The sequence below is a fragment of the Piliocolobus tephrosceles genome, chromosome 16 (genome assembly GCF_002776525.5).
Source record: "Piliocolobus tephrosceles isolate RC106 chromosome 16, ASM277652v3, whole genome shotgun sequence".
Lineage (NCBI taxonomy): Eukaryota > Metazoa > Chordata > Mammalia > Primates > Cercopithecidae > Piliocolobus > Piliocolobus tephrosceles.
In genome coordinates, this window is record NC_045449.1 from 66,619,849 (window position 1) to 66,643,884 (window position 24,036).

The 24,036-nt window shown below is 46.1% G+C and overlaps 1 protein-coding gene across 7 annotated transcripts in view; it reads right to left on the reverse strand.

The window, feature by feature from the left end:
• SLC39A11 (solute carrier family 39 member 11) overlaps positions 1–24,036 on the reverse strand; it is a 465,983-nt gene that overhangs the window by 387,539 nt on the left and 54,408 nt on the right. For all 7 annotated transcript variants that reach the window (XM_023211941.2, XM_023211936.3, XM_023211938.2 and 4 more), the window contains one exon: positions 14,354–14,512. In XM_023211941.2, coding sequence (XP_023067709.2) covers positions 14,354–14,512 — 159 coding nt within the window. The remainder of the gene's footprint in view (positions 1–14,353; positions 14,513–24,036) is intronic.

The following is a 24,036-nucleotide window of genomic DNA, read 5'->3' on the forward strand; positions in this document are numbered from 1 at the left end:
AAGAGAAGAGAAGAGAAGAGAAGAGAAGAGAAGAGAAGAGAAGAGAATTCAGGACGGCTGACACAGCTGTAATTTGCAGAATAGGATACCACAGAGGAGGACATTGCACAAAGAAGAAATCTCAGAAGTATGCAAAGGGGTATTCATGAGTTGCTGACTGAATACTAAGCTATGCATGTGCAAAAGAAAATGCTATGAGGCCTGGAAGAGAGAATTCTTTCTAAGGGACTGTGAGATGAATGGAGATTCCAGAGGTCATATGGTGCTAGACGATAAAATTCCAACTAGTCCCAGTAAGGAAATCTCACTGTACACCCCATTCAGTTGAGACCCTAAAGATCCTCTTTGAGGGCAGAGCTATTCTAGGCCTCGAGTAAAAGCTACTCTATACCCAACCTAGCAAAGCTGAAAACCAAGCCTTTATAGGATCAAGTTGAACCACCAGTGAATTACCTGTCTGTCAGAATAAAATCCGTCACTCTTTAAGATGACTAAATCTAGTCTCTTAACAATAGACCACTGACAATGTCCAATATACAATTAAAAATTACTAGACATTTGGCCAGGTGCAGTGTGGCTCAAGCTTGTAATCCAAGCACTTTGAGAGACCAAGGTGGGAATATTATCTGAGGTCAGGAGTTCGAGACCAGCCTGGCCAACATGGAAAAACCGTATCTCTACTAAACTACAAAAATTATCCAGGCATGATGGCGGGCTCCTATAATCCCAGTTACTCAGAAGGGTGAGGCAGGAGAATCACTTGAACCTAGGAGTCAGAGGTTGAAGTGAGCCAAGATCACACCATTGCACTTCAGCCTGGGCGACAGAGCAAGACTCCATCTCAAAAAATGACAATAAAATAAAAATAAAATAAATCAATCTATAGACCCAAGAAGCACAATTAACCACAAAAATAGGGCTACTGTAGTCCTCGGATAAACAGTATCCATCCCAACAAAGCCTAAAACCAAGACTTGGGAGTCTCAAGCATATTAACTGCCTGCTGTGACAACACTCAAACTTCTTTAAGAAAAGACAACAAAATAGAAATTCTCAACAACACAGGAATTACCATGTCCAGCATACAATAAAAAAATTACTAGACATGAGAAGAAACAAGAAAATGTTACTAATCACTGGGAGGAAAAAAAATCAAGAAAGATAAACATAAATAAAACCACACAAAGGCATATCAGAGTCAAAATGCTAAAAACTAATGATAAAGTCTTAGGAGCAGCCAGAGAAAAAGTCACATTCCATATAGGAGAACAATGCTGACTTCTCATCAGAAACAACACAAGCCAAAGGACCGTAGAATCTCATCTTTAAAGTCCTCAAAGCAAAAAAACTGTTAACCTAGAATTCTATATCCAGTGAAAATATTCTTTAAATAATGAAGGCAAAATAAAAATGTATTCCGATAAATAAAAGCTAACAGAATTTGTCACTAGCAGGCCTAAGCTATAATGAATATTAAAAGCAGTTCTCCAGATGGAAGAAAAATAATGCTAGATAAAAATATGGGTCTACTGATGACTAGCACTGAAAATGGTACATATATGGAAAAGTCAAGGCTGAGAAAATACAAAGAAATGTATTCACATAAATAAAAGCTAAGAGAATTTGTCACTAGCAGGCCTAAGCTATAATGAATATTAAAAGTAGTTCTCCAGATGGAAGAAAAATAATACTAGATAAAAATATGGGTCTATTGAGGACTGTCACTGAAAAGCACTGAAAATGGTAAATATATGGAAAACTCAAGGCTGAGAAAATATAAAGACTTTTTTTCATTTAAAAATTTATTTTAAAGACAACTGATTGTTAAAGCAAATACAGCAACATACTAAAGATTTATGCCATATGAAGAAATAAAATGTAGGAAAAAATAATACAATGAACCAAAGAGGGATAAATAGATGTATAGTGCTATAAGGCTCTTACATCACACATGAAGTGTTAATTCAAGATAGACTATGATAAGACAATTACAAGGTAGACTATGATGGACCATTACAATATTAATTCATGGTAGACTACAATAAGTTAAGGAAACTATAATCTCTACAGCAACCTGCAAACATAACACAAAGAGATACATCTTTAAATCTAGTAAAGAAACTAAAACGGAATACTAAAAACTATTTTATTAACCCAAAGGAGGGCAGGAAAGGAGGTACCAAAGAACAAAATAAAACAGATGGGATAAATAGAAAATAAATAGTAAGATGGTAGGCATGGACCCAATCACATCAGTAATTATATCAAATATAAATTGACTGAACATTCCAATTAAGAGGCTGAGATCCTTGGAGTAGATGAAAAAGTAAAACCCGCCGGGCGCGGCGGCTCAAGCCTGTAATCCCAGCACTTTGGGAGGCCGAGACGGGCGGATCACGAGGTCAGGAGATCGAGATCATCCTGGCAAACACGGTGAAACCCCATCTCTACTAAAAAATACAAAAAACTAGCCGGGTGAGGTGGCGGGCACCTGTAGTCCCAGCCACTCGGGAGGCTGAGGCAGGAGAATGGGGTGAACCTGGGAGGCGGGGCTTGCAGTGAGCTGAGATCTGGCCACTGCACTCCAGCCTGGGCGACAGAGCGAGACTCCGTCTCAAAAAAAAAAAAAAGAAAAAGTAAAACCCAAGTTTATGTTGTTTATCAAATATAAAGACTCAGGTAAAGGCACAGAAATGGAAAAAGATATACCAAGCAAACACTAATAAAATGAAACTGGGGTAGCTATATTAATATCAGAACAAAGTAGACTTCAGGACAAAAAGTATTATGCCTTAATTTCATTGAGAATAAAAGTGAAGAATCACACTCCTTTTCTTTCTATCTAGAAAGGTGTCCATTTAGAGTTATGTTTGGAAAATTTTCACCACATTCAAAGCCCTTTATGTGCTGAAGATGATGGGACAGAATGTCCTCTCATTCTTTATATCAGGTGTTACAAACTGAGTATCTGTGTCCCCTCGAAAAAAATTCAATTGTTGGAGCACTAGCCCCCAGTGTGATGGGAAGCTTTTGAAGGTAATTAGGGTTAGATGAGGTAGTGAAGATGGGACCCTCATACTAGGATTAGCATCCCTGTAAGAAGAGACATCAGAGAGCTCGTCCTCTCTCATTCTCTCTACCATGTGAGGACACAACAAGAAGGTGGCCATCTGCAAGACAGAAAGAGAGCCCTCACCAGGAACCAAATCTGCCAGCACCTTGATATTTTTCTGTTCTTTAAGCCAGACTTGGGTATTTTGTTATGGCAGCCCAAGCCAATTAAGATAGCAGGAACCCACTTAGCTGATGTCTGCCTTAACTTTTACATGGAGCAGTATTTCTAAAGGAGACCAAGTGAAATCTGAAAAGAACTTCTGCTTCAGCCATGCTGTTCATGACCTCCCCAGGTGTCCATGTGGGAGAGAACAATGCTTTTGGGTTTTGGGGGGGTTCTTTTTGGGGGTTTGTTTGTTTTTTGTTTTTTGTTTTTGAGATGGAGTCTCGCTCTATCGCCCAGGCTGGAGTCAGTGGTGCGATCTTGGCTTACTGCAACCTCCGCCTCCCGGGTTCAAGCGATTCTCCTGCCCTAGCCTCCCGAGTAGCTGGGGCTACAGGTGCATGACACCACACCTGGCTAATTTTTGTACTTTTAGTAGAGACAGGGTTTTACCATACTGGCCAGGCTGGTCTTGAACTCCTGACCTTGTGATCTGCCTGCCTTGGCCTCCCAAAGTGCTGAGATTACAGGCATGAGCCACCATGCCCAGCCATGAGAGAACAATGCTTTTGTTCTTCCGGTGCTTTTTACAGGACTCCCTCCCTCCCATGAATTGGCCAAACTACATTTCCATTCCCAAACTTCACTTCTCATTTCTTCCCTGACACTAGCCGGAACTGTTTATCTAACTGTCCTAGAACTTTGGTTCCCGAGCCTGGGGACCTGCATCAACACTACCAGCACCACAATCAATCCCAGAGGAGACGGACCACGCAGGCATGACCAAGACCTGCTCTATGGAGCACCCAGTTAGGGGTATGGTTATAAGCAAGACAGACACGGACCCAGCCACCTTTGCCAAGAAGAAGGGATCCAGTGAAGATTAGATGCACACTCAGTTCCTTTACTTTTTTTTTTTTTTTTAAGACATAGTCTCGCTCTGTCACCCAGGCTGGAGTGCAGGGGTGCAATCTTGGCTCACTACAACCTCCGCCTCCTGGGTTCAAGTGATTCTCGTGCCTCAGCCCTACCCAAGTAGCTGGGATTACAAGCAGGCACCACTGTGTCCAGCTAATTTTTGTATTTTTAGTACAGATGGGGTTTCACCATGTTGGCCAGGCTGGTCATGAATTCCTGCCTGCCTCTGCCTCCCAAAGTGCTGGGATTACTAGCGTGAGCAACTGCGCCCAGCCTCTTTCCACTTTCATACTCATAATCGTCTTTGCCACCCTCGGCTATCGACTGGTTCAATATACTTCCACGGTGGCTTCTGGGCATTTTTTCATAAACACGTGGCCGGGCTCAAGAGACAGCAAGAGGGGACAGGTATCCAGTTACAACTTGATGGCCCAACAAATGAAAAGGTGTTCTACGCATGGAGAAGGAAATCTAAGTCCTAGAAGGTTCCAGCCAAGCCTGTCTGCACTCAAGAATCCCCACCACTCTTAGACCAAGAACAAGAACCATTCCGTGCTTGAGGAGTTCTCCTTAGCAAGCCAGCCTACGCAGTGCATGTGTGCGTGTGTGTGCGTGTGTGTGCGTGTTCATGCCAGAACCACGGGGTCCTCCAGGAATATATATCAACAGCAGAGGTGGGTTTCTGAACCCTGGTCCAAAGCTAGACAGCAGGCATAGTTGAAATGCTCTGCGCCACTGACTGCAAAGCCACGGATATTTTTCCTGCAGCCTCAATGAGCAAGGACTGTGTACACAGCTAACACACACGGGCATATAAATGTACAGAACAGTATTCACCAGCTGCCCTAGAAAACCAAGAGAGCAATATGGCAAGAAAGAGGGAATTCATGACATGCATTCCCAAGGCCTAAATGCGCACTTGCAGGCATCCACAGAACGGTCAAAACTTCTGTCTTATCTAAGAATCAGCCAGCAGGCCAAGCACGGTGGCTCATGCCTGTAATCCCAGCACTTTGAGGGGCCAAGGCGGGGGAATCACCTAAGGTCAGGAGTTCAAGACCAGCCTGGCCAACAGGGCGAAACCTGGTCTCTACTAAAAATACAAAAACTAGCCAGGCGTGGTGGTGCACACCTATAATACCAGCTACTCAGGAGGCTGAGGCAGGAGAATCGCTTGAACCAGGGAGGCGAAGGCTGCAGTGAGCCGAGACTATACCATTCCACTCCAGTCTGGAAGACAAGAGTGAAACTCCATCTTAAAAAAAATAAAAGAATCAGCCAGCTCACCATACTAGGAAATTGCCTCCATCCCCTTTTTAGCCCCTCTGCATGCCAACAGGACCCAAAACAACATCTGAGCGTCTTCCTAAAAGTCACAGGAGGCTGTGGAAAGCCTCCAGAGGCAGAAGAAACAACGCTAATCACAGCTTCCAGTTGCACCTGGGAATACACTTGGTACCCAAGAGGGCCTGAATGCCAATTCTCTCCAAACTTCACACTCTGTTGTTGTTTTTTTATTTTTTTGAGACGGAGTCTCGCTCTGTCGCCTAGGCTGGAGTGCAGTGGCACGATCTCGGCTCACTGCAAGCTCCGCCTCCCGGGTTCACACCATTCTCCTGCCTCAGCCTCCTGAGTAGCTGGGATTACAGGCGCCCGCCACCGTGCTTGGCTAATTTTTTGTATTTTTAGTAGAGATGGGGTTTCACCGTGGTCTCGATCTCCTGACCTTGTGATCCGCCTGCTTCGGCCTCCCAAAGTGCTGGGATTACAGGCGTGAGCCACTGTGCCCGGCCCCCAAACTTCACACTCTGAAAGGCCTGCAGCTTCAGTGTGTCAACAGCCAGCCCACCCTGTGCATTAAATTATCCTGTCTCACACACACAAAAAAAAAACAACTCAGTTTTCCTTTAGTGAACCCTTCTGAACAATAAGCTTTCTCAACACTCCCTGAGTCCAGAATCATCAGGCATTGCTTCCATTACTGCAGGCTCACGGGTTTCCTCCCTCAGAAACTGAAGTATTAATTAGCACTGTGTATTTCTTAGCCTGCCATGCCCCTCAGGGCATAGCCAGCCAGCCAGCCCACAGTTCCAGTGTGAGGGAAGTGGCCTCTGGTCCAGAACACCCAGTGCTCAACTAACAGCTGAGCTCCCACCACTCCACCATCTTTCAATCTCAGTGCCTTTAAAAAAAAAAAAAAAAAAAGAACAGAAAAAAGAAAAAAAAGGTGTTGCCATGGGCTGAATTGTGCCCCCCAAAATCCATGTGTCAAAGCTCTAACCCCCTATGCTTTAGAATGTGATTGTATTTAGAGATAGGGCCAGTAGAAAATCACTGCTTTAAACTGAAGGTGGGCCAGGAGGCATGGCTAATGCCTATAATCCCAATACTTTGGGAGTCCAAAGTGGAAGGACTGCTTGAGCCCGAGAGTTGAAAATGTGTCCAATCAAAATGGTGCTGTTTGGGTGGGACTTGGTTCAATGTGACTGGTGTCTTTATGGAAAGAGGAAAGCTGGACACATGAAGAAACACCAGGGATGTGAGCACAGAGGCAAGACTGTGTGAGGACATGCAGGAAAGGCAGCTATCTTCAAGCCAAGGGGAGAGGCCTCAGAAGAAACCAACCCTGCCGACACCTTGGCCTTGGACTTCCAGCCTCCAGAGCTGTGAGAAAATAAATTTCTATTGTTTAAGCCAACCCTGTATGTGGTATTTTGCTATGGCAGCCCCAGCGAAATAATACAGATGTATAGATAATGAAGCAAAAGGTTCGATTGCAGAACTGCCACCTTCTTTGGCCTGGGGCTGCCCAATCCACCCTACCTGCCTGCCTCTTCGGATGGCACAATTGTGTCCCCACACTGGAAGGATCTGCTATTGCCACAGAGGCTCTCTACAGCCAGGCAGAAATTTCAGCCATAGCTCAACCCCAGGATGTAGCCTACAGCGTGAAGTAGAGTTGCCCATGTGGAGCCTCAACAAAGTATAAGAAAGCACAATCCTAAAACTGGGGCAGAAGGCCACTGTTCAGTGTCCCTACGAAACGAGTCAGGCTTACTTGACAATATCAGGCTTATTGCAGAGACTCTCAGGTGGCTGCTGCTGAAGTTTGTCCTTTTTGTTTTCTAGGAGATATTCTTTTTGTTTCTCCTTTTTAATTCCCTCTCTAAGATACTCTTTCATGAACTAGAATCAGAATGCTAAAGATGAAGGAAATCTACGAAGGAGAAATAAATACATGCAAACACGCCTCTGGGAGGAAAACTGCCTCTTGGAACATCTGTCACTTCTAAGACAGTTGTCATATTTGGTCTCTCAATAGCAGCTCCAGCCAGCCAAATATTGATACCAGTAAAAGTTGTGTATATTTTTTTTCTCTTTTTGAGGCAAAGTCTTGCTATGCGGCCCAGGCTGGGTGCGGCGGCGTGATCTCGGCTCACTGAAGCCTCTACCTCTTAGGTTCAAGGGATTCTCCTGCCTTCGCCTCCTGAGTACCTGGGATTACAGACACACAACACCATGTCCAGTTTTTTTTGTTTGTTTGTTTGTTTTTTTTTTGTATTTTTGTATTTTTGGTAGAGACAGGGTTTCACCATGTTGGCCAGGTTGGTCTCGAACTCCCGATCTCAACTGATCCACCCACCTCGGCCTCCCAAAATGCTGAGATTACAGGCATGAGCTACCACGCTCGGCCAAAACTGGGTGTATATTTAAAGTACACGCACACACTGTTCATTTAAGCTTCACTAGAGGCATCTTCTTTGCCATCACAATGAGAACTAAAATAAACTGAACGTGGTTGAGGACTCAGATAAATTAAGGCAGGAGCTGAGAAGAGGGTGATTGATCCCTGCTTGCTAGCCTCCCCCGCCCTCCTGGAGCCCGTCTGGGCAGGACTGTTGGCCAAGTCCACGTCAAGGAGACAGCCTTAGGGTCACCTATTACCTACTTGGGCAGCCTCCTCAATATGTCGAATACCAAGAGAGGGAGAGGAGGGGGACGGGAGCACACATTTCCCAGGAAAAAGTCTGCCAAGATGCAAACCAAGCTGTGAAAAGCAAGCAGCAACAACACAGACACTATGTTGCCATTTGTTTTTCAGAAAACATGAAACAAAATTCCATTTCCAGATGTACATGCAGACATATGTAAAAGCACAGGGAAGTCTAACTACTCAACCATGGAGAGATGGCTGAGCAAATGAATTGGATGACAGAATGCTGCATAGGTATTAAAATACCATCGATAAAAATCATTTCAAATTTAAAAATAACACAAAGAGAATGCACAGACTGATTCCAACTGTGTAAAAATGTATGCTTGCACATATACAAGAAAAGAAGATCGAAATGGAGGCAGGGTTCCTACTGCTATAAAGTCGATTTAAAGTATACTAAAAAAATACAAGCAAATTGGAAAAGTGTTTATATTTCAATCATTAAAAAACATAGTATCATTGGTTTTCTTTAAGAAAGGAAAAGGGGCTGGGCGTGGTGGCTCAAGCCTGTAATTCCAGCATTTTGGGAGGCTGAGGCAGGCATCTGCCCGCCTGAGGTCAGGAGTTTGAGACCAGCCTCACCAACATGCTGAAACGCTGTCTCCACTAAAAATACAAAAATTAGCCAGGTGTGGTGGCGGGTGCCTATAATCCCAGCTACTCAAGAAGCTGAGGCAGGAGAATAATTTGAACCCGAGAGGTGGAGGTCGCAGTGAGCCAAGATCGAGCAACTGCACTCCAGCCTGGGCCAAGAGGGAGATCCACCTCAGAAGAGAGAGAGAAAAGGGGAGGGGAGGGGAGGGAAGGGGAGAGGAGGAGAGGAGAGGGGGGGGGGGGGGGGGGGGAGGGGAGAGGAAGGGAAAAGCCAGCCATGGTGGCTCACACTTGTAACACCAGCATTTTGAGAGGCTGAGGCAAGTAAATTACCTGAGGTCAGGAGTTCAAGACCAGCCAAGGTGAAACCCCCATCTCTACTAAAAATACAAAATTAGCCAGGCATGGTTGTGTATGCCTGTAATCCCAGATACTTGGGAGGCTGAAGCAGGAGAATCGCTTGAACCCAGGAGGCAGAGGTTGCAGTGAGTGGGATCGCACCATTGCACTCCAGCCTGGACAACAAGAGCGAAACTACGTCTCGAGAGAAAGAAAGAAAGATGGACGGGCGGACGGAAGGAAGGAAGGAAAGAAGGGAGGGAGGGGGGGAAAGAAGAAAAGAAGGAAAGAAAGAAAAGGGAGGGAAACACTAGAATGATACCCGCTAAACTGGTAACAATGTTTGACTGGTTGATCTGGGGGAAAGATAAAAGTAGGAGAAGCGTTTTCACATAAAATTTTTACAAAACTGCTTTATAATAAGATTTTTGTATTGTATTGATGTGACACTAACATGACTAACAAGAAAGAACTGACCTTAGGGACACATATACTACCCTCCTCCTCACCCTACCCATCAACCCACCAGGAGAAAAATCACAGTTTTAAACTGAAGGCCAGCCAGGTGTGGTAGCTCACACCTATAATCCCAACACTTAGAGAGGGAGGCCAAAGTAGGAGGATTGCATGAGCTCAGGAGAACAAGACTAGCCTGGGCAACATAGGGAAACCCCTGTGTCTACCAAAAAAATTAAAAATTAGTGGGGCATGGTAGCACACGCTTGTGGTTCCAGTTATGCAGGAGGCTGAGGTGGGAAGATCACTTGGTCCCGGGAGGTCAAGGCTACAGTAAGCCGCGATCGTGGCACCGCACTCCAGCCTGGGCAACAGAGCAAGACCCTGTCTCAAATAATAACAATAATGAACTGAAGATGACAGTTTCCCACATACTGCTATCCCTTAACTTCAAATAGAAGCACAATTGCAAAATTAGAAACATGTCAATGTCTCCAAACAGCTGTTGAATGTCCAGTCTGTTTCTGTCTAGAACCATCCTAAGGGGAGCATGGGCTCCGGCTGGCCCCGAAAGCGTTTCCCATCATCTGACCCCTCAACGGCCTCTTCCCAGGCCCGGCAGGCTGCATCTTCCTTGCCCACCCCCTTCTTTTCTCCTCTTTCATTAAGACGCCATTTGGCAAAGTCTCTGTAAATCCCTGTCAGTTCATTTCCCATTAACAGTTACCACAGAACTTCTCTACTTTATTCCCAGATAAATAACTGAAAATAAACACCCAGTTTGGAGAGGAACTTGATGTATCTGAAGTTAACAAAGCCACAGTAGCTTCGAAACTGACAAGCTCTTCTGAGTAATGCCCTTTCCATGAGCAATATTTTGCTTTGCCTCCGACGGGGACAAATAAATCTGAAAGGCCGAAGGAATAGAAATGGAGTTAAAGAACACAGTCATGTGTTAACCATTCCCTTCCCACCAACCCAAGAGTGTGATGCCCTTCACGTCCCAAACACATAACCAGGGTTGGTGGCTCTGACGTTCCCAGGCATTGGGGCCTGTGCCTGAATGGTCACAGGCAAGGGTCAAATCAGGGCACTGCCGCAGAATCCCTCAAGCCGTATCGCTGCCCTTTCCAGACTTCTCCATCTCCTTATTTCTCCAGGTAAAATAACACAGACACTGACCCACTTCCTTTCACCCCAACAAACTCCAAGCAGACATGTCCCCAGGGAACAGAAAGGAGACCCTGAGGTTTTCTGCAGACAGGCCCCCTACATCCTGGGGCCTGTCGCAAAGGGTGAGAGCCCCTTGGTTGGAATCCCAGCCAAAGCCTTTTGCTCTGCCTTCATTCTGCTCCGGGGGCCATCTGCTGAATGGTGGACCTCCATCATCAGGGGAATGAATCGGGAACTGAAATGATCTGGGGCCGAATTTACCCACAAAACTTCCCACAGCCTCAAAAGCCACTGGTTCATAGATCCCAAAGAGAGCAAACATCCTGAACACAAATTCTAGCCCCGCTCCTCCCCTGTTAGACTCCAAACCCTGTGGGTGCTCAGTCGATATTGGCCAACAGCAAGGACTCAAGATCAAAACCCATTAACTCCGACTCCACAGAGCATCTTCGATAGATCCAAGCTGCTGCCCTTTTCAGGTTTGGGGAGCAAATTAATAGTGAAACCAAAGGGAACCTTTGGCCAGCCTCAGAGTGAAGGTCAACAGACTGTTTCCAAGCACAACTCTTTCAACAACATTTGTATTCACGGGCTGTAGCAATCTTAAGTAATTCTCATCCATGTATGAGACCTTCTAAGACAAATTCCCCCTCTCACATCGACAGCAAGAATTCATTTCTTTTTAAATCTCTTAGAACAGACGTTTACTGTCAGGCTGATCTTTCTGCCAAGTAGTGAGGTTCTGGGCATTTGTGGTGATGATGTCCCTTTCTGAGCTCTTGCAACCCCTCCCGAGACATTCAACAGCTGCTCCCAAACCATTCCTGATTCTATCTAGGGCTTCCCTCTGGGATCTCCTCCATATTCAAAGCATATATTAGAACAAACATGAACCAAAAGGTTCAAAAACAAAATACTGCTGCAACCGGGCATGGTGGCTCACGCCTGTAATCCCAGCACTTTGGGAGGCGGAGGCGGGAGGATCACTTGAGGTCAGGAGTTCAAGACCAGCCTGGCCAACATGGTGAAACCCCATCTCGACTAAAAATACAAAAATTAGCCAGGTGTGGTGGCAGGCGCCTGTAATCCCAGCTACTCGGGAGGCTGAGGCAGGAGAATCGCTTGAACCCAGGAGGTGGAGGTTGCAGTGAGCCAAGATCACAGCATTGCACTCCAGCCTGGATGACAGAGTGAGACTCCGTCTCAAAAAACAAAAAAATACTGCTGCATAGTGCAAATTAGCCAATGACTGTTTACACTCCCCAGAGAAAACCCCTACACTCAGACAGCTGACCAAATACTTCTGATACCACCCCACCACCCCCGCTCCCCAGTAACATAGCAAGACCCACCAGGATTGCAGAGTCCTTTCCAAGAGACTGTCTTGGAAGCCCAGTTGGGTGCATGAGAGGAGAGCAGAATGGGATCCAGTAGGGGTCGTGCAGAGCTGCTGAGCCAGATCTTTGCCTGCTGCTCAGGGGTTCAAGCCACCGGTCACTTGCCAGGCCAAGCAGAATACACTCCAACAACAAGTTCATACAAAACCAGGGTGGCCTTCAGATCAGAATATGGCAGCCGGCATTGAGGGCCGCTGGAAGCCACTACCACACAGACATAGTCGGCAGCAAGGAAGCCGGGGACACAGACAGACATGGCCACTCAATCTTTTTTTTTTTTTTTTGAGACAGACTCTTGCTCTGTCACCCGGCCAGAGTGCAGTGGCACCATCTCAGCTCACTGCAACCTCCACCTCCCAGGTTCAAGCGATTCTCGTGCCTCAGCCTCCTGAGTAGCTGGGATTACAGGCGTGTACCACCACACCCGGCTAATTTTTGTATTTTTAGTAGAGATGGGGTTTCACCATGTTGCCCAGACTGGTCTCAAACTCCTGACCTCAGGTGATCTGCCCACCTCAGACTCCCAAAGTGCTGGGATTGCAGGTGTGAGCCACCGCATCCAGCCATGCCACTCAATCTTTTAATGACAAAAAAATGACACATGGTCTTTAAGACAGTGGTCCCCAACCTTTTTGGCACCAAGGACTGGTTTTGTGGAAGGCAGTTTTTCCATGGACTGGGGTCAGGGTCGGGGGTTTGGGATAAAATTGTTCCACCTCAGATCATCAGCCATTCGTTAGATTCTCTTAAGGAGCACACAGCCTGGATCCCTCACACGCGCAGCTCGCAGCAGGGTTTGCGTTCTGTTGAGAATAGAACGCCACCGCTGATCTGACAGGAGGTGGAGCTCAGAAGATAAAAGCTCACTTGGCAGCTGGCTGCTCACCTCCTGCTATGCAGCCCAGTTTCTAACCAGCCATAGACCAGTACTGGTCCTCGGTCTGGGGGCTGGGGACCTCTGCTTTAAGACAGTATCACAGCCGTCCAACATCACATTCAGCTGTCTGATCCAAAGAACAGTTCTTCCATAACACAAGGAATCCATTTTTCATTAGCCTAGGATCCAGAGGCATAGTTCCTGGGAATCATTGTAGTTATAGAATCACCCATCATTCCTTCCCTTTCTCCAGTTGGGAACTTAAGGCAAAAAGAAAACAGGAAGGCAGGGAAGAGAACTTCAACCCTTCCTATCTCCCGGGGTACATGACCGCTGACTCCAGTGAGTCTGACTTAATCCTGTCTCACCATGATCCAGCAGGAGAAATGGACTTTGACCCATTTCTCTCCATAGAGTTCTCCCTGCACCATTTCCCTTTCTACGGAAGCAGAGAATTCAGGCACCAGTTTGGGGGTGCTTCTGCCATCTCTAGAACTTGTCGGGCCCAGTGTCTGGTAAGGCTGTCTCATGCTGTTATGATCTTGGACCCTTTTCCTTTACTGACAGCGATGCATGCAGATGACAGGGTTTTAGCCAATGGCTTGCGGTTCCCATTGCCTGAGCTGACCCCAGCTATCTCAGCTCGGCAATCACAGCCACACGCCAGGCTGTGGTTCGCACGGTGCTTCTCCATAAGCAAATATATGCTCGTTCCCAAACCCAACTCTCCAGCCCTATGTCAGTAAAAAAGCCTGAAATCTCTGGCTTATCCCCAATTCCAGTACATTTTTACATGTTTTAAATTTTACTGTACAGTCCCTTGGGGGAGTTATTCTCAAATTAAAGGATGGAAAACTAGAGCTCAGGATATACAATCAGCAAATGGCAGGTGTGAGCTCCAGCCCAGACCCCTGCTGCACAGAGCCCCGCCTCACCCTCCTGTCAGCCCTCATGATGTGATCCATCGTCGAAGGCCTAACGCTACAGGTTGAGAGGCGGGGACAGGGTATCACCTCCCTGATGATGTCATACTCTAAATAAAAGAGCCAGCACCACAGTGATGGTTCTAGGTCCTACCCAGCACCCAGTTCTAAGTCCTCTCATATACACAGTGCCACTCAGCACATCAGCTGTACTCTGTATTTTTAATGACATGTGACATTCAAAATCTGAACTTACTAAAATGTAAATAAGGGGGTAATTACCAAGACATTATTTTAAGAAAGAAATCACCAGTCAGTTCCTCTAATGCCTTGTTCTCTGTTTAAATACCAGTGGCTACTTGACGGAGACATTAACGGTATGTCAGGTTTGATCAGAAATAAATCCATTGCACAGAGCTGGTTGTATCCTGATACAACAGCTAGAAGTAGGGTGGTACTCACCAGGTAAGGCATCAGGAGGTCCGCCAAGTAGACAAAAGCTGCTCCAAGGGTGAAGCCAACAGCCACAGGGAAGAAGGCAAAGGCACCGAAGCCCCCAGAGGACGTGGCCATCTCAACTGCTGGGGCCAGGAGAGACCAATAGGAAGCTGCCAACATGACCTACAGAAACCACAACGAGAGATAAACATTAAAGCAACTGCAGAAGGCCTTCCAGGCAGGACCTCAGTTGCTCTCTGTGGCCCAGACTGACCCCTACAATTTCACATGAGTTAGGTCTTTTTTTTTTTTTTTTTTGAGACGGAGTCTCGCTCTGTCGCCCAGGCTGGAGTGTAGTGGCCGGATCTCAGCTCACTGCAAGCTCCGCCTCCCACCTCCCAGGTTTACACCATTCTCCTGCCTCAGCCTCCCGAGTAGCTGGGACTACAGGCGCCTGCCACCTCACCCGGCTAGTTTTTTGTATTTTTTAGTAGAGACGGGGTTTCACCGGGTTAGCCAGGATGGTCTCCATCTCCTGACCTCGTGATCCACCCGTCTCGGCCTCCCAAAGTGCTGGGATAGTTAGGTCTTTCATCCCAGGTTGGGAGGTACTATCATAAACCAAAAAGTCATCCCCAGAATTCCCGGAGCTTACTATGGCAAGAACTCGATTTGGGGTAGGATAGAGTTGACCTTGGGAGGATGCTGTCCAGTTCGCCATCATCTAGCCTATAATTCAGTGGTTCTCAACCAGCAACGGTTTTGCCCTCCACAGGACATTTGGCAATGACTAGAGACATTTTTAGCTGTCACACTGGGAGGAGGATAGGGGCAGGTAAACATCCTACAATGCACAGCATACCCCTGACAACAAAGAATTATCTGGCCCCGAATGTCAGTGATAATGCTGTTGAAAATTCCTATTCCTCTTTTTTTTTTTTTTTTTTTTTTCTCCTGAGGTGAAGTCTTACTCTGTCTCCCAGGCTGGAGTGCAGTGGCATGATCTTGGCTCACTACAACCTCCGCCTCCCGGGTTCAAGTGATTTTCCTGCCTCAGCCTCCCGAGTAGCTGGGATTATAGGTGTGTGCCACCATGACCAGCTAATTTTTCAGTATTTTTTAGAGATGGGGTTTTGCCATGTCGGCCAGGCTGCTCTCAAACTCTTGATCTCAGGTGACCCACCCACCTCGGCCTCCCAAAGTGCTGAGATTAAAGGTGTGAGCCACCACACCCAGCCCCAAAAATCCTATTTTAATTAAATTCTTCCAAGACAAATTGCTCACTACTTCATGAGTTCCACTGCATTGTAACACAGGTCTAATTATTACAAAGTTCTTTCTTATGTTGAGCTGAAATCTGTCTCCTTTCCACTTTTACCTTTCAGCTGTGGTTTTGCTCCCTAGAACACCAAAAACTGTCCTTCCTGTGTGATCTGTGACAGCCTCTGAAATATGTGAAGATAACCAGCAAGTCAACGTCATATTGGTCTCATCAGTTATCTTATCTCTAAAAAGGAAGAAGCAAACTAATATTTATTGATCACTTGGCATTTCCAAGGGCCAAGATTTACATTTGATATCTTACCTTGTCATCACAACCACCCCGGAGGCAGATGATGTTTTCTATTGCAGTTTGTAGATAAAGACATTGGATCTTGAAATAGTAAGGTCATTTGCTCAAGGTCCTACAGGTCAGTGGTCCCCAATCCTTTGGGCACCAGGGGCCACTTTCGTGGAAGACCATTTTTCCACAGACCAGGCAGTGGTTGGTGGATGAAACTGTTCCACCTCAGATCACTGGGCATTAGAGTCTCATAAGGAGCTCGTAACCTAGATCTGTGGCATGTACAGTTCACAATAGGGTTCACGCTATTGAATCTAATGTCGCCACTGGTCTGACAGAAGGCGGAGCTCATGCGGTAATCCTCACTCACTCATCTGCTGCTCACCTGCTGTTTGGCCTGGTTCCTAACAGGCCATGGATCAGCACTGGTCCATGGACCAGAGGTTAGGGACCCCTACTATAGGCAGTAAGTAGCAGATCCGAGGAAATGACCAAGCAGGACCATAACCAACTCAATGAGAGGATAAACATGAAGGAGAAGAAAAAAAATTAGGCTGGCTGAAATCTCAGCAAAGCCAATTTGATAAAAGGTTCTCCAGTGGACGAGCTGGCGCGGTGATGCATGAATGTAGTCCTAGCTACTAGGGAGCCTTGAGCCCAGGAGTTCAAGGCCCAGCCTGGGCAACATCGCGAGACTCTGTCTCTTAAAAATAAGAAACTCTCCAGCACTGACCAAATTAAATACTCATCCATAGCTGTTTACTCTTATAGATGCTATCACATCTTTTGGCTAGAGTACACCCACTACCCATCGTAACTATACGGCAGTCATCGCCGACACAGAAAATGTTGAATGGGTTCCTAAAAATTATTTAATTATGCCTTGCCTTAAAAAATCAAATGCATCACCCATCTTCAAATTAGCATTCAGACTGAAAGAACCAGGTATTATAATAGCAACAATAAAGAACAAATGTATGCATAAATCCATAAATTCCCTTCTTCCAGCTGTCAATCACACACAGTCACTTGCTCTGGGCCAAATTCTCCCAGCAAAAGTCTAAGTGCCACCCATGGAAACCAGCAACAGCCTCCAAAACTCTAAGAATGAAAATGCCTCCACTAAACAGGATAGGAGCTGAGGCTAATCAGTTCAACCCCATGAGCTGGGCTGTCAATAAAGACCATCAAAGGAAACGTGAGGGCTCCTCCTCCCTGCTACAGCCTAATCCACCCCTTTTCCAGACTTTGTCTTACTGGCTTTAGAATTCAACAACCCTCAGTAGCTGCCCTGCATGGTAAACTCCCCACCAAAGAGGACCTGCAACGAGGCACAGAGTTGGAAAGGTGCCACTTCCTCTTCTTATTATTTTTTGAAAAGGAGTCTCTGTCGCCCAGGCTGAAGCGCAGTGGCACAATCTCAGCTCACTGCAACCTCCGCCTCTCAGGTTCAAATGATTCTCCTGCCTCAGTCTCCCAAGTAGTTGGGATTATAGGCGTGCGCCAGCACACCTGGCTAATTTTTGTATTTTTAGTAGAGACAAGGTTTCGCCATGTTGGCCAGGCTGGTCTCGAACTTCTGACCTCAAGTGATCTGCCTACCTTGGCCTCCCAAAGTGCTGGAATTACAGGCGTCAGCCACTGCTCCTGGCCCAATTCTTCTTTTTCAACCTGACCTGTGCAGCAACTTCTCTGGTTCTCCCATACAGTCCCACCTTCAACAACTCTAAAACCATATGGCCCAGGTAAGCCCACTCTTCTCACCCTCTAAATCTTCCCCACACTCCATCCTGTGATGAGGAAACATAATATTGCTGTCAGTATCACTTGAGAGAACTCCCCAACTTCTGCTCTCATCTTCTTTTCAGCCCCGGGTCCAACCTCTTCTGCCCACATTCCCTTCCCTCCCTCTGCATCACTGAGTACCAACCTTTTTTCTGCCCTTACACATGAGAAACACACAATGCACAAGCTATTCAAGGAGCAGGAGCAGAAGAGAAGTGTCTCTCAAGGGAGGGTATGTTGGAATTTGGGATGCTTGCAATGCAAAAGCATCCCAGCTGATTCAGGTGGGCCCCCTCCTTGAGAATCACTGTCCTTTCTCTTTCAAGTCAAATTCAGGATCCAGCTGGATTTCCTTCATTTCTTTTCCTTGCCAGCCTCCCTGCCTCACACACAAACTGGAAAACCACCAAAGAACAATTGGGAAATTGAATAGGGTTGCCTGTCTAAAATGAAAAAAGCACCCAAAGCAAAATTCTTTGTTGTTTGTTTTTTGTTTTTTGTTTTTGTTTTTGTTTTGAGACAGAGTCTCGCTCTGTCACCCAGGCTGGAGTACAGTGGCGTGACCTGCAACCTCCATCTCTGCCTCCCGGGTACAAGAGATTCTCATGCCTCAGCGTCCCAAGGAGCTGGGATTACAGGTGTGCACCATCACGCCCAGCTAATTTTTGTATTTTTAGTAGAGATAGGGTTTCACCATGTTGGCCAGGCTGGTCTTGAACTCCTGGCCTCAAGTGATTGCCCACCTCAGCCTCCCAAAGTGCTAGGATTACGGGTGTGAGCCACCACGCCCAGCTGAAAAGTTATTTAAAGGGCAAGTGTGGCAGAAAAGATGACTGTGTCCTAATGCCTAAACCTGCGAATATTTCACCTTACAAGTAAAAAGGACTCTGTACATGGGATTAAATTAAGGACCTGGAGATGGGGAGATGATCCTGGCTTATTTGAGTCGGGCCAACGTAACCACAGGATCCTTACAAAGGAGTGAGAAGGGTCAGAGTCACGAGGTCAGGAGTTTGAGACAGGCCTGACCAACGTGGTGAAATCTTGTCTCTATTAAAAATACAAATATTAGCCAGGCATTGTGGCAGGCACCTGTAATCCCAGCTACTCAAGAGGGTGAGACAGGAGAATCGCTTGAACCCAGGAGGCAGAGGTTGCAGTGAGCCAAGATCGCACCATTGCACTCCAGCCTGGGTGATAGAGTGACACTGCATCGAAAAAAAAAAAAAAAAACAAAAAGAAGGATCAGAATCAGAGAGAAAATGTGATAACAAAAGCAGAGGCTGTAGTCAGAAAGAGACTGGAAGATGCCATGCTGCTGGCTTGAGGATAAAGAAAAGGCCATCTGCTAGGGAAGGGAGGTGGCCCCAAGATGTCGAGAAGGCAGGGAAGCAGCTTCTCCTCCAAATCTTCCAGGAGGATTTGCTGCCCCCTTGACTTTGTCGCAATTAAAATCACCGGGGACTTCAGACCTCCAGTACTGTAAGATAATAAATTTGCACTGTTTTAAGCCACTGCATTCATGGTAGTTTGTTACATCAGCAATAGAAAATTAATACAGGCATATGTGACTTTTCTTCAACTTTATTTTTTAGAGCACTTTTAGATTGATAGCAAAATTGAGTGGAAAGTACCAAGAATTCTGACATATGCCTGCCCGTCCCCACTACACAAAACTATGCCCACTATCAACATCACATCACAGTGGTACATTTGATACAACAGATGAACCCACACTGATGCGGCACTAATACCCAAGGGCCATCTTTGTTTTGTTTTGTTTTTTGTTTTTTGTTTTTTTGTTTTTGTTTGTTTGTTTTGAGACAAGGTCACCCAGGCTGGAGTGCAGTGGTGTAATCTCGGCTCACTGCACCCTCTGCCTCCCGCGTTCAAGTAATTCTCATGCCTCAGCCTCCCGAGCAGCTGGGATCACAGATGCCCGCATGACACCCAGCTCATTTTTGTCCTTTTAGGAGAGATGGGATTTCACCATATTGGTCAGGTTGGTCTCGAACTCCTGACCTCAGGTGACCCACCTGCCTCGGTCTCACAAAGTGCTAGGATTACAGGCGTGAGCCACCACGCCCAGCTGGTCCGTAGTTTCCATTAGGGTCCACTCTTGGTGCTATACATTCCATGGATTTTGACACATATATAATATCATGTATCCATCTTTACAGTATCATATATTTCGCTGCCCTAAAAAGCCCCTGTGTTCCAACTATTCATCCCTCCTTCGCCGCTAGTCCCTGGAAATCCCCTTTCCACTGTCTCTGTAGTTTCACCTTTTCCAGAATGTCATATAGTTGAAACCGCACAGCGTGGAACCTTTTCAGATTCGCTTCTTTCACTTGGTAACATGCAAGCGGTGTCTTCTCATGACTTGATAAAGCATTTCTTTTTAGCACTGGGTAATATTCTATTGTCTGGATGTACCACAGTTTATCTGCTCACCTATCGAAGGACTTTTTGCTTGCTTCTGAGTTGTGTCAATTATGAATAAAGCAGCTATAAATACCCGTGTGCAGGTATTGGTGTGGACTGGAAGTTTTCCATTCATTTCGGTAAATAAGTGCCAAGGAGTGGAATTGTGGGATCCTAGGATAAGCATCACTTTTTAAATAATCCCCCAGCACAGGTGGCGAGGTGAAACTCTCCACATCAGCAATGCTCCTTTATATGTCAGGCATTTTGAAACCTGGGTGTAGTGACATATGAACTAGCTGGTGCAGAAATAGAAAGCAGGGTACCTGATTACCTCTCAATTACCCCTAAGAAGCAGGGTCTGGGAGGGGCAGACCACAGAGGGGAAGGTGCTGAGCACCGGGCCCAAGACTTTGGGTAATGCTCTTGCCAGCCAGTCCCTTCATAGCCCCAGATGGTAGAGAGCAAAAGTCCTCCTGCAGCTGTGACCCCGCCTGTAAAGGCAAACAAGTGAGCTAACAGGGCCATCCCTGAAGACACAAGGTATAATCATAAGAAGCTGATGGCTGGCACCTTCCATTTCCTCACTTTTGTCTATAAAAGGAATCCATAATCGGCTTCAACACACATGGCAGGGGCCTCGCTGTACCCTCAAAGTCTTTTTTGCCTCTTTATTCCTGAAATGAAAATGAAAAGCCCACCCAATCAAATGAACCCAGGGGCAAGGTTTGGGTGGGGCCCATCCTCCAAGTTAAATGTTGCTAAGACCAAAGCAGCCCAATTTCTTTTGCTAAATAATGAAAGAAGCTCAAGGATGAGTATTTCAATAGTAAAAGAAAACTCCTGGCAGGGCGCAGTGGCTCACGCCTGTAAGCCTCTAAGTACTTTGAGAGGCTGAGGCAGACGGATCACCTGAGGTTAGGAGTTCAATACCAGTCTGGTCAACGTGGCAAAACCTTGTCTCTACTAAAAAACACAAAAATTAGCCGGGCATGGTGGCACACGCCTGTAATCCCAGCTACTCGGGAGGTTGAGACATGAGAATCACTTCAATTCAGGAGGTGGAGGTTGCAGTGAGCTGAGATCACACCATGCCACTCCAGCCTGGATGACAGAACGAGCGACTATCTCAAAACACACACACACACACACAACTCCTGCAAAAGGGCTAAGGAGGAAATTAAAAAAAACACCCACACAAGAGAAGGGATTGAAAGTCTAACTTCAGTATTTGGCTGGTTTGGTAGGTCTACCACAGGGCTCAGAAGCCTTCATGTTGAACACAGTGATTCCTAGGCAAGGTGACATTTAAGAAGCTGAGTTTAGGCCGGGCGTGGTGGCTCACGCCTGTAATCCTAGCACTTTGGGAAGCCTAGGCAGGCGGATCACCTGAGGTCAGGAGTTCAAGACCAGCCTGAACAACACGGTGAAACCCTGTCTCTACTAAAAATACAAAAAAAAAAAAAAAAAAAAAATAGCCAGGCATGGTGGTGGGTGCCTGTAATCCCAGCTATTTGGGAGGCTGAGGCAGGAGAATCACTTGAACCCGGGAAGCAGAGGTTGCAGTGAGCTGGGATTGAGCCACTGCACTCTAGCCTGGGCGACAGAGCAAGACTCTGAAAAAAAAAAGAAAAAGAAAAAGAAGAAAGAGAAAGAGAGAAAGAGAGGAAGGAAGGAAAGGAAGAAGGAAGGGAAGGGAAGGGAAGGAAAGGAAAAAGGAAAAAGGAAAAGGAAAGAAGAAAGAAAAGAAAGAGAGAAAGAAAGAGAGAGAAAGGAAGGAAGGAAGGAAGGAAGGAAGGAAGGAAGGAAGGAAGAGAGGGAGGGAGGGAGGGAGGGAGGGAGGGACGGAGGGAGGGAGGGAGGGATGGAGGGAGACAGACAGACAGGGAGGGAGGGAAGGGAAGGAAGGACAGGAGTTGAGGTTGAGACTGGCCTACCCAACTGTTAGGGACCCCATTTGTACTACTGCCCCCGGTTGTTGCTGAACTCTTCTGCTCCCTCACCTTGGCCTGAGCAGCTCCATCTGTGACAACACCAAAATGCCAAGACCCATCTCCCGTGTCCTTTCTTCCAAACACCCTCAACTCTTTGCCCAAGTCCATATTTATCACGGGAAAATGGAAGACTTACTAGTTAGGTAGCCCCCGTCAAATAACCTAAGCTCTCTTCTGCAGCTCAGTGTTGTCACCTGAGAATGGTTCATTTCACAGGGTTGTCCAAAGAATCCTGAGAGGCAATGCAAATACCACCCCAATCCGGTTCCCAGCAGGAAACATGCAACGGGTCAGTGCTGTTTTGGATTCATCCCTCTCCCCATGTGCCTTCTGGAGGCATCCTCTCTTCCTCCTCCTATCTTGCCCTACACCCCACTTCTAAGGTGATTCTTTTCCATCACACTAGATCCATCACTTGTGTCCATAACTCCCAGGATGTCGCACATGCCCAGGAGAGGGCTGTGCCTTAAGCATCTCTGTACCTGGCACCCCCATCAGAGTAGTCCCAGACAGGGTGACTGTTCAACATTTGTTGTCTAAATGCATTGTCTGTCATCCTTGCTAATGAAGGGGAGCAACGGGGGTGGAGAAATCAGAACGCATGATCAGGAAGTGATTCAACACCCATTTTTTGGTCTAATGCCTGATTTTTACAGTAATTTTTAGCTTCCAAATTAAGTATTATATAGACTCATACTCAAATGTCTTCAGTGCTTTCACAAACATGGGGCGAGTAATTGTTTAAAATAATTGAGATTTTCACAGGTGTGGAAAGGTGTCAACATAGAATTTTCGAAGTTTCACAGATAAGCTACTCAAGAGTCTACTGATAGAATCACAGACTCACTTAAGAGTCAGATGGGACTTTAGGAGACCATGTAATTTAAAAACCTCAGTTAACAGAAGAGTCAGTGGCTTCCCAAAGCCCCAGAGCAAGCTGGTCCATCCCAAGTGGACTGCGCCACCCTCTACCCCTACTCGATGATTCAGAGTAAAGGCCGGTTTCAAGTTGCCACCTCCCCCATTATCAGGGAAGGAATCCCAAAGCCAAAGTCCGCGATGAATCAGCGTCAGCAATAACTAAATGCAATCGATCCCATGACATTCCCCAATATTGTGATAGAAACTACTCCAAGAAAACCCAGCACTAGAAAATTTTGGGCCACTAACGAACAGGGCTAATAATCCTGTTAAATACTTGCTTCACGAAGATAAATCAAACCTCACAAATTTAAACCCATTAATATCCCATGATTGCCTTAGAAGTAGGTAGAGAAACAAGCAATTTTGTAAGTCACACTATAATCCCTTCCCAGTAGCATAGCTAAAGTTGGGGATTTCAAAACAAAACGTACAGATGTTATACTTTTGGTCGTGGTCTCTGAATAAAAGGTATGCCTTCCTCTACTATAAATTATACTTTAAAATAGGAACAGTGTAAAAGCAATATGTATCCTGATTGGTATCTGAGAACAGAAGAAGGACATTGGTGGGGAAACTGGTGATATCCAAATAAAGTCTGGAGTTTAGGGAACAGTAACAAACAAATGTTAATTCTTAGCTTTGACAAATGTGTCAAGATTATTTATGTAAGATTTTCACATTGGGGGAAACTGGATGAAGGGCACTATTCAGAAATTCGCTGTACTATTTTTGCAATATTTCTGAAAATCTAAAATACTTTCAAAATAAAGAGCTTATTAACAGTTAATGATTATAACATGCCCAGGCACGGTGGCTCATGCCTGAAATCCCAGCACTTTGGGAGGCTGAGGCAGGCAGATCACTTGAGGTCAAGAGTTTGCCACCAGCCTGGTCAATATGGTGAAACCCCGTCTCTACTAAATATACAAAAATTAGCCAGGTACAGTGATGCATGCCTGTAATCCCAGCTGCTCGGAAGGCTGAGGTGGAAGAATCACTTGAACCCACGAGGCAGA